The 10,244-nt window shown below is 42.3% G+C and overlaps 1 protein-coding gene across 1 annotated transcript; it reads left to right on the top strand.

The window, feature by feature from the left end:
- Positions 1-1,335: 1,335 nt before the first annotated feature.
- Positions 1,336-9,242, top strand: LOC123135509 (disease resistance protein Pik-2). Its single transcript, XM_044554595.1, has 4 exons — positions 1,336-4,417; positions 4,510-4,605; positions 5,040-5,786; positions 7,434-9,242. The coding sequence occupies exons 1-4, from the start codon at positions 3,275-3,277 to the stop codon at positions 9,225-9,227; spliced, it is 3,780 nt and encodes a 1,259-aa protein (XP_044410530.1). The 5' UTR covers positions 1,336-3,274; the 3' UTR covers positions 9,228-9,242.
- Positions 9,243-10,244: the final 1,002 nt, after the last annotated feature.

Genomic DNA, 10,244 nt, shown 5'->3' with positions numbered 1-10,244 from the left:
AAATACGTTCTACAAATCACCGATACCACTATACGTCTATACTCCCAAATTCGTTTGGGATAGCACGTAGTTTTCCAAAAATGAAAAAAATAGTGTCAATTTTTTTCAAAAACTATGTCACAAATATATTAATAAAAAGGTTCTAGATTATATTAGAAAAAAATTGCAAACGATGGAAGTGCATAAGAAAACCCAGTGTTTTTATAAGTTTGGTATGCCGTTTAAGTTTTCTATTTAAGGAATAAGAGTACTATGATGCGAGGGCACTTAATTTTTTCTAATAGTAGCCAAAAGGAGAGATGCACATAGGCGTCGACCGGATAAAGCTCTATATCATGGGTTAGGACACTAGCCAAGTAGCGCATAAACGTATAAAGAATAAGAGAATAATAGCATCACCAGATTTCCCAGCCGCTCATTTGAGATGTCAGAAGGAGTTGTTATTTTAGAAAATATACAATGTAAATATTAAAATCCTACATGTATACACCAAAAGTTTAATCGACTTTTAGAATATTCGTGAAAACATCCAAATTTTAGTTTTGAATTTAAAGGTATAAGGATCGCTACAACAATATTACAGTCCATGTAAAAGAAAGATTCGATAAGAAAACTAGAAATATAGGGAATTGTAGAAAAGACAAAGAGGGCTTCCACGAGTTAAAAAAAAACTCAACATGTTCAACGATCTTACAAATAGTTAAAAAAAAAACAAGGATAAGTTTGAACTGAGTCCCAAAGCTTATCACGGCGCGTATCTCACCGGTATGTTGAGGTAGGGGCATCATGGAGTTAGATGTCGATGTGTGTACGGGGTCGAGAGCGACCGACATAAACTAACCACAGGTATGCATGTCTAACCACGTTGTAACCATGCAAATAGAAACCGGTAGGGAGAAAAATCATAGATAATATCCCTATAATAATGTAAAAGAGAAAACGAACACTCATGTGTATTTAGTAATTGCTAAAATTAGGAAACGATAAATATATCGAATTATAAGTATATACATGGTGTCACCAATTTTGGTTGTGACACAAAGGTTATAATATTTTGTATGCTATGAAAATAAGTAGTAAAATATGGATTTAAAAAATTGCGTTTTATTTTTTTACAAAACTTTAGACAAAACAATAGTGACAAAACCTCACAGACAATATTATAATTTTCCATGCAATAGGCCGTGCAATATTACAAAAGGCTAGCCCGTGCAGTAGCACGGGTTGACGACTAGTCAAAACTCTAATTTATATTTGTATCTCCAACTCCAAGCCCTCGTAATAAACACAGAGAATCACGTAAAATTGAAACAATACACTTCCGCAGTACGAAAGCGTAAGGCCAAGGTGCGCTTCCCTGAAGCACACAGTCATCGCTCCCAAATCATTGCTCCTTTCGTCTGATCCTCTTCGACGGCAGGCCGGCGGGGTCCGATGGCAGTCGGAAGGCGTGGTTGGACTGCGGCAGGCGTGGCTACGGGGGAGATTCCGATTGCGTCGCCCCTCCGGTGGTACGGTCGGGGCGGCGCGCTCGCGTGCAGACCACCTCTAGCGGGTCGCCCTTCGCCGAGGCGGAGCCCAAGCTACGCCGACGGGTTCTTCGTGAAGGCCGACATGGCCGCAGTCTACCCCGAGCTCCCCACCCCGGCCGATGGTGAAAGGTACAACCTAGTTTAGCTCCCCACGCCGACGGGTTCTTCGTGAAGGCCGACTGCCGTTAATACAGTGTGGAGTTGTCGCAAATGTAATTATATCTAGCTAAACTAATCTCCACATTTCTGCGACCGAAGATCAAAATCAGACTCTCAATGTCAGGGCGTAAAATTATACTAATAGTCAGGTCTTAAAATCAAATTAATCTCTGCCTCTTGCGTTGTCGACATGGGATTGGTCATGTGGACAACTAATCTCAAAGCCAATAAGTTGGTGGGCAGCTAGCTTTGGACCGTGGAAGAGGCACCCCATGTGGACAAGTAATCTCAAAGTTAATTTTAATTAAGCTGGATGGATGCAAACCACCTCAAGGCTTAATTAAGATGTTTTCTAATCATCAGACTTACTCAGTCACTCTTCTTGCATCTGTATATGCTTGCAATTGTACATATGTGATGCATACCGGATATGCTTGCTAGAATTATTTATAGTAAATGTTCTTATTCTTTTAAGCGACTACGGTAAATGTACTTTGCGACGACAGCAAAAAAGGTAACTAGACTTAGTTTTTTGCTACACGAAAATAGTGCAGTAGACTAGTACAGAGAATAAGGGATTCAGCCTCCTCATGTCAGTGGCGTCATATGTGTTTGCTCTAATCAAGGAGCGATACTTGTTTGCTTAATCAGGGCTGTTCAACAGTCACCATCATATCAAACATGCAGAGAGCCCATTCCTCATAAGTTAGCCTTTTCATCACGGCCGTCATGCAAACTTTTTATTGTTAATTGGGTGGTTGGAATGATTAATTAGTCTGTACTACTAGCATGAACCATGATTTGTCTGTTTTCTTGTCGTTTAGGCAGAGTGGTTGTGGCATGTGCTGCCTCACTGTAATTAATGGTTACTTGATGCTTGAGTTATATCCAATTCAATCAAATTGCTAGTGCCCCTCCAAGAAAATATGTCGACTCCCAGCATGGCGGCCAATCTTTTTCCATCCAAATTCTAACTTGTGTGTGAAAGTTCTGTCATTAAGCCATCCTAGGCTGCTTGGTGATCTGAATAACATCATTTTCTTTCGTCCTCAAAGTTAGGGCTTAAAATTGTACTAATAGTCAGGTTTTAAAATTAAACAAATATCTGCCTCTTGGCGTTGTCGACATGGGATTGGCCATGTGGAAAACTAATTTCGAAGCCAAATTAAGTTGGTGGACAGCTAGCTTTGGACATTACCATTGTTACCGCTGCGGCGATGTTTGAGGGTGTAGAACATTGTCGTTAAAGCCAATATTACATTAATGAGGCACAGAGGCAGCACTCACTTTGGATCAACCTTTGATATAAAGCCAACATAGTCCAGTCGTGCCGTCCCAGTTAAATTAATCTTAGAGCCAACATGAGCTGGGATTGGGCTAAAATTACTTTGTTAGGACCCCAGCGCACATGAAGGTGCCTCGAGCCTTGTAATGAAGAAGAAGAAGAAAAATGCCAACTTGACATAAGCCTCGTACCTGGTTTAGATTCCCTTTACTAAGCCACCCGCCCTTGTCAGCTACTAGCTCAACTCACATCTGCCATTACCACCACCACCTCCACATCACAGCCAGGAAGCAGAGCCATGGAGGCGACAGGGGTGAGCTTGGGGAAGGCCGCGCTGGGCGGCGCACTGGGCTATGCCACGTCCAAGGCTGCGGAGGAAATCGCGCTGCAGCTTGGCGTGGAGCGTGACGTGAACTTCATCAAGGACGAGCTGCAGATGATGCAGTCGTTCCTGATGATGGCTGATGAGGAGCAAAGCCAGAACAAGATCCTTACGACTTGGGTGAAACAGATCGGGGTCCTTGCCTACAAAGTGGAGGACAGCCTCATGGATTTTGGCCTCCACTCAGAGAAAAAGCAATTTTGGGGGTGCATTCCCCGCAACCCAGGTGATAGGCGCCGTATCGCCAAGGAGGTGAAGCAGCTGAGGGCTGAGGTGGAGGACGTGAGCAACAGGAACCTGCGCTATCGCCTCATCAAGGAGAGCTCAGGCTCCAAGCCTACCGTGGCAGAGGAGCGGGCCAGCATTGCCACTGCGGCAATGTTTGGCATCAATGAAGCAAGGCCTACCACCTTGGAGCATCAGAAAACATCAGAGGTCGATCTCCACCAGCTGATTACCAGCAACGATTTAGACCTTAGGGTGATCACCATGTGGGGAACCAGTGGTGATCTCGGGAAGACATCCGCCATCCAGGATGTTTATGATGACCCAAAGGTAAAAAAAAGGTTTGGATTCTGTGCTTGGATTAGGTTGATGCATCCTTTCAATCCACAAGAGTTTCTCAGGAGCTTGGTAAGACAATTTTATGAAAATTCCCATGATCTGGTTGGAGAGCCCTCTTTCAATCCACAGAAGTTCCTCCAGAGCTTGGTAAGACAACTAAATGAAAACCCCCATGATGAGGTTGGAAAGCCAGAACAAGAAACAAGTGTTGGGGCCGTTCTGGCAAAGATGGACAAGATGGATCAAAGTGATTTAGTCCATGTGTTTAATGCACAGTTGTGTAGAAATAGCTACCTGGTTGTCATAAATAACATGTCAGCAATAGAAGAGTGGCATTGCATTAAGAAGTACTTTCCCGACAACAAGAAGCAAAGTAGAATCATCATTTCCACGCAGCAAGTTGAAACTGCAAGCTTGTGCACAGAGAAACCGTACCAAGTTTCAAAGTTTAAGCAGTTGTCATTTGATCAAACTATTTATTTGTTCCACAAGAAGGTAAATCTTTTCCTTGCACCGTTTCTGTTATAATTTTTCTCTTTCTATTTATGGATGGTTGGTCCTTCTTTTTATTTCGCATCTAATTGCAGAATTCAGAGGAGCAGGTCAACATGTGCTGTGTTTGTGGGGCAAGTGTTGGCACCAATGAAGCAAGGCTGGCTGCGGCAGAGAATGAGAGACTGAAGGTGGAACTCTAACAACTGATTATAATTCAAATCTTGACCCCTATGCCCATCGATTATATTTGGTTTGTATAAATGTTCGGTAGTGTGCTCTTTTTATACTTATGAACTTATACCTAGTCAAATTTGATACCTTAAACATGTATTTGTGGATGAGTTAATCCTGGTATTTAAAAAATTCTAAATTTTGAGGGAATTGAAGCTGGGCCATGTCAAGAGTCAGGACATGCCTCCTAGTAGCTAACTAAAAAAACACATTGTGCTTTGAAGTTGAACTCAGGATATATATGAACTTAGATAATTTGTTGGGCATACTGCACTCACTGGAAGTGTGCACTTGCAGATCCCCAGTATTTTAAAAGACACGCAGGTAGTCTTGATGTGAAAATGTGTAGAGTACATGTACAAAGATTCTCACATGTCTCTTCTTTGTTCAGGCTATGTGTGCATCATGTTCTGCCAAGCCTGTTCCCGACCCAAATGAAGTTATTACTGCTAAGAACACAGCAATGCCCACCGATGAAATACAGAAGGAAAACCAAGGACCGAACAGCGCAGGTGAAGACAAAGCTTGCAACTCAGCTGCTAGAAAGAAGTTTGATCTTAGCAAGACACTGGTACTGGCTGATGAAGTGCTCTGCGGGCGAGAAACAGAGAAATCTATTGTAATCAAATCAGTTGTCCAACCAGACAACAATCAGGGTTGCAAAGTGATCTCAGTTTGGGGAATGGGGGGTCTTGGTAAAACCACTCTTGTCCGAAGCATCTACCGAAGCCGTCAGCTTGGTGGCTGGAAGCGTGCTTGGGCCACTGCATTGCGTCCTTTTAACCCTGAAGTACTCCTTAGAGATTTGGCTTTGCAGCTTCAAAATACTATCCAAGAAGATCCTACCGGATCAACATCAACTGGAGCACAAAAGAAAACCATATCGGTGATGAAACTTCAAGATTTGAATGAGGAGCTAGCTCAGTTACTAAGAGTAAAAAAGTGCCTTGTTGTTATTGATGATATATGGTCCAATTTTGAATGGGATTCTGTCAAACAGTGTTTACATAATGCTGGAAGGATCATAGTCACGACAAGAGAAAAAAGTATTGCCAAACATTGTTCAAGAGAAGACAAGAACATGTACTGTCTTCAAGGTCTGAACAATGCTGCTGCACTTGACCTCTTCATGAAAACGGTACTTTTGTAACTACTATCCTTTCCTCCATTACATATGAGTTTTGCTTGTTTATTAGTTTTGCCTCACAGAATATTTTATTCGCAAGCCTGATATTTCTCTCAATTCGGAATTTGTAAGTATAAAAGCTGATGTCTGTCTTTGAAAGAGAAGTTTAAACTCTAATATTGTCGTACGTGCCAAACTATTAGATCTATGAACATGTCTAAAATTAGATCTTAGAAAAAATTTGATCTGAACTAGCCCGTTGAATTCTGGACGCCGCCATGGTGAGTACATGTGACTGGGATACGGTCTTAGACATTATGAGCGGTGTCGATTGCCATGTGTTTTCCGGAGTATGCTCATGATTTTCCTGTAGATTCGGGTAGAGGCCAGGGCAGTAACAAGCATGTTGGTGTGCCCCTGTGAGCCATAGTTGGCAGCTCGCTGGATCTGCGGGGCATCATCTAGATTGCAGGTGCACGGTGGTGTCCACAGTGTGTAGGTGTTGCAGCTTCGCGTGGCAATGGAGCTGATCGTGGAGGAACTTACTCCATGTCATCCCTTGCGATGTGACTCTAATGCTTGGTTTTGGCTGGTGTCTCAATTGGAGGAGGCTAGGGGCTGATTGTGGACGAACTTACTCCATGTCATCATGGTGAGTACCCATGCTTTGGCTAACAGGGGCTGTCTGTGTCATTTGTTGGTCGGGCAGACAACATCTGCTGGCTCAGGTGTTTGTTGTGATAGATGTAGTGTAGGATGTGGCTTCATGCAGTGGTGCTACATCAAGGTTGTGGGTCATGCCGTATTTTGCCTACTTGGTGGGTGGAGGATACACCTCAATGTGACAGGGGCACTTTTGTTGGTAGTGTGAGATGGTGATTCACTGCCGCTGACAGGCCAGGCATCTTCTCTCAAGTTGAGGTGGCCTAACTCTGCTATTTTTTGCGGAGCTAGTTTCTCCCCACCTGCGACAGAGGTTACGGGTGGATTATGTCATATCTCTTGTGTGTGGAAGGCATTAAGTTGTTGGTTTGGTGGAGTGTCTGTTGTAATTAGCGCTTAAGGGTTTGTGAACTGTTGTCCTCCATGTTGGTGTTTGGTTGTAATGGATAGTCTTAGGCCTGCAAATTATTCTTTTCCAAAAATGCAACAAGAAACTGATTTTGCACTTTCTTGGAAAAAGGTTTCTTTCAAAATCAGTCTTGTCTCCTGTGGTACAAATTAGAAGAGTTAAAGTAGCATTTTTGCCCTCGAGCTCTTTCAACATACAAATTTGAAGACAACAATCCACGTTCTCTCTTGGCTGGACAATGGTGTTGTATATGTTATGCCTCATCAAGTCAATTGTGGCATCAAATGTTCTCACTATACTCAAGGATTAATACCTGTTTGTTCAGTGATGCAGATTTGAGTTACAATATTTAGTGCACATGGTACAAGGAAATCCATCCCTTAGTGAATTCTCCCTATGCGTAGAACTTTTATGTCCCTCCTATTGCAACAGTAGCATATGGAAGTTTGAAGAAAAATGTCAGAATCAAAGTAGGGTCAAGGGTTTGGCTTCCAGAACCCACAAATTGAAGCTAGGGCTACCAAGTTCATATTATATCTATTGATTTTAACCAGATAGTTAACTTTGTCAAATCATATCTGTTGTAGGTATTCAAGAATAATATTGGAAATAATAATTTATTCCCAGCTATGATGGATCAAGCAAGACTTATCCTGCAGAAATGCGACGGACTTCCCCTTGCAATATCGACTATTGGTGGTTTCCTAGCCACTAAGCCAAAAACAGCTATTGAATGGAAGAAGATGAGTGATGGTATTAACACTGAATTGGAGATAAATCCTGAGCTTATGACAATAAAGAAAATTCTTATGAGGAGCTATGATGGTTTGCCATACCATCTGAAGGCTGCTTTCTTATACATGTCCATATTTCCAGAAGACTACAGAATTAGGTGGGGTCGTTTGGTGAGGCGATGGATTGCAGAGGGTTACTCAAGGGATATGCATGGCATGACTGCAACTGAAATATGTCGGAGGTACTTCGATGAGCTCTTGGATAGGAGTATGATCTTATCAGGAGAAGGGATAGACCAATACAGTCAGAAAATAAATTCCTGCCAACTTCATGACATGATCCGTGAAATATGCATCTCAAAGGCGAGGCAGGAAAACCTTGTTTTCACACTGGAGGAAGGATGCTGTTTGAGTGACACACAAGGCGCAATACGTCATCTTGTCATAGGCAGCAACTGGAAAAGAGATAAAGATGTGCTGGAGAGCATCCTAGACTTGTCACATGTACGGTCGTTGACTGTGTTCGGAGAGTGGAGACCATTTTTCATCTCTGATAAAATGAGGTTCCTCCGAGTGCTTGACTTAGAAGACACACTGGAGTTAAGAGATCACCATCTTTATCAAATTGGGCAGCTCCTTCACCTCAAGTACTTTTCTCTTCGAGGATGTCGGAAGATTTCATGCTTGCCTAATTCTTTGCGGAATTTGAGGCACCTTGAAACACTGGATGTTAGAGATACATATATAGATGAGTTGCCAACAATCACAAATCTTTGGAAGCTACAGCACCTTCGTGGAGATGGTCTTTTCTTAAGACGACAAGTTTTAGATGCTTGTTTGAACATGTTTGATATATCCAATCTGTACCGCTTCTCTAAGGAGCATCCAAAAAATGTTGTCCTTCCTAGAGGAATTGGTAAATTGAAGGCCCTTCACACACTGGGTTATGTCAATGTTTCTTGTGGCAATGGAAAGGCCACTCTAAAAGAGTTGGGAGAGCTTACTCAGCTGCGTAAGCTGAAAGTGGCTGGTATCAGTGGGAGAAACAGTACTGAGTTATGGGTTGCCATTGCTGGTCACAATCAACTTCAGTCTTTGTCAGTTAAAGTAGAGAAGGCGTTTGAACAGGGGAATCAGATAGATGGTTATTTGGGTGAGGGTCTGTTGCCACCAAGCAACCTCGAGAGCCTCACTCTGTGTGGTGAGCTAGTCAATGCAACAAAATGGATCCATAAGCTTCAAAATCTCTCCAAGTTGGTGCTATGGTGTAGCAAATTGGAGCAAGATGATGCCATACAAGCCCTATGGTTTCTACCAAATCTTGCAGTTCTACGCCTGATGATGCATTCATTCATGGGGAAACAGCTCCATTTCCAGAGTTCATCTTTCCCGAATCTCATAGTGCTACAGCTCGATGCATTAGATGACCTCCGGTCGGTGTTGTTTGAAAAAGACACAATGCCTAAACTTGAGCTGCTACAAGTTGGTTGGTGCGAAAAGCTGAGTGTATTCTCCAGGTTGGCAGCCTTGACAAGTCTCAAGGAAATTCGGTTGGGTAGTCATCTCGATGAAAATTTGAAGGAATCTGTGCAGAGACAGGTAGAAGAGCGTATCAAGCACGTCAGGGTGAATATTATTAGCGACTAAACTGTTCATTTCTATGAGCAAATAGGCATCGAACCGATTTCACAACGTGTTCTCTGGTGGTAACTACTATAATTGATGTAATTTTTTTAGGGAATTGATGTATTTGTTGATAAAAGAAAAACTGGGAAGCATGTCACTTGACTGAATACAGCAGGACAGAGGTATCACTTGAAAGCGCAATACAGAGCACTTGCTTCATCCTTTTTCTTTTTCTACGCCAAGGAATAGTTTTGGTCTTGTATGACTTTGTTACCTGCCGGCGTGTTATGCTGTGTGTATCCCTTTCTGTTGGTTGTGTGCATTCTAACTATGTAGTGCTCATTGTGTTTGTATCCACTTTGATGCTTCATTTCGAGTCTCCACTCTTTTTTGGAAAAATGTTGGTAAAAATTGGTATCAAACCAACTAGGCTCTCAGTCACTACTTCGGTATTGATACAGAGCCCAACTACCATGGTCGTGCATCCTTCATTGGCATTTGTTTGTGGAACCTATCGTTCTAGGATAGGAGCATGATGGATCAGACTGCGCAATGATGGATTCTAGATGTTGCACGCGGCCAATGTAAAGTTGGATCTCGCCTACTTTGGACATCATTCATTTTGTTGAAGTTGCCTTGAATGACCTTATCAAAGAAGTCAGAAAAATGAGATTAGCTTGTATTTCCTTCCAATTCAACCTTCATGTCATACCATCTGAACTCATCAAGAAGGTCATCAGCATCATATACTGCATCCTTGCGCTTCAGAAGGAACAAGGCCATACAGTGTTTGTGGCTCCTCCACTCCGTTCTATCAATGAGATTATACATTGCCGGAAGAGTATCACTAAGAAGTTGCTTGTAATACCAATGCCATCCCTTGCCGACGATGATGCTATGATATCCTCTCTGACAATGAGCCTAAGTGGCTTTTTGCGCATTTTTTTTTCATATGTGTATTTGGTTTCCTTCAAAATCTCATTGTATAGCTAAGTTGACAAGATATCATGTGAAGACCATTGATATGACATTCATGAG

The sequence above is a fragment of the Triticum aestivum genome, chromosome 6B (genome assembly GCF_018294505.1).
Source record: "Triticum aestivum cultivar Chinese Spring chromosome 6B, IWGSC CS RefSeq v2.1, whole genome shotgun sequence".
Classification (NCBI taxonomy): Eukaryota; Viridiplantae; Streptophyta; class Magnoliopsida; order Poales; family Poaceae; genus Triticum; species Triticum aestivum.
This window is presented reverse-complemented; position numbering and strand designations above follow the sequence as displayed.

Coding starts and splice junctions, on each gene's coding strand:
- LOC123135509 (XM_044554595.1), top strand. CDS start 3,275: ATGGAGGCGACAGGGGTGAGCTTGGGGAAGGCCGCGCTGGGCGGCGCA. Junction 4,606..5,039: donor CAGAGAATGAGAGACTGAAG/GTGGAACTCTAA, acceptor TTCTTTGTTCAG/GCTATGTGTGCATCATGTTC. Junction 5,787..7,433: donor TTGACCTCTTCATGAAAACG/GTACTTTTGTAA, acceptor TATCTGTTGTAG/GTATTCAAGAATAATATTGG.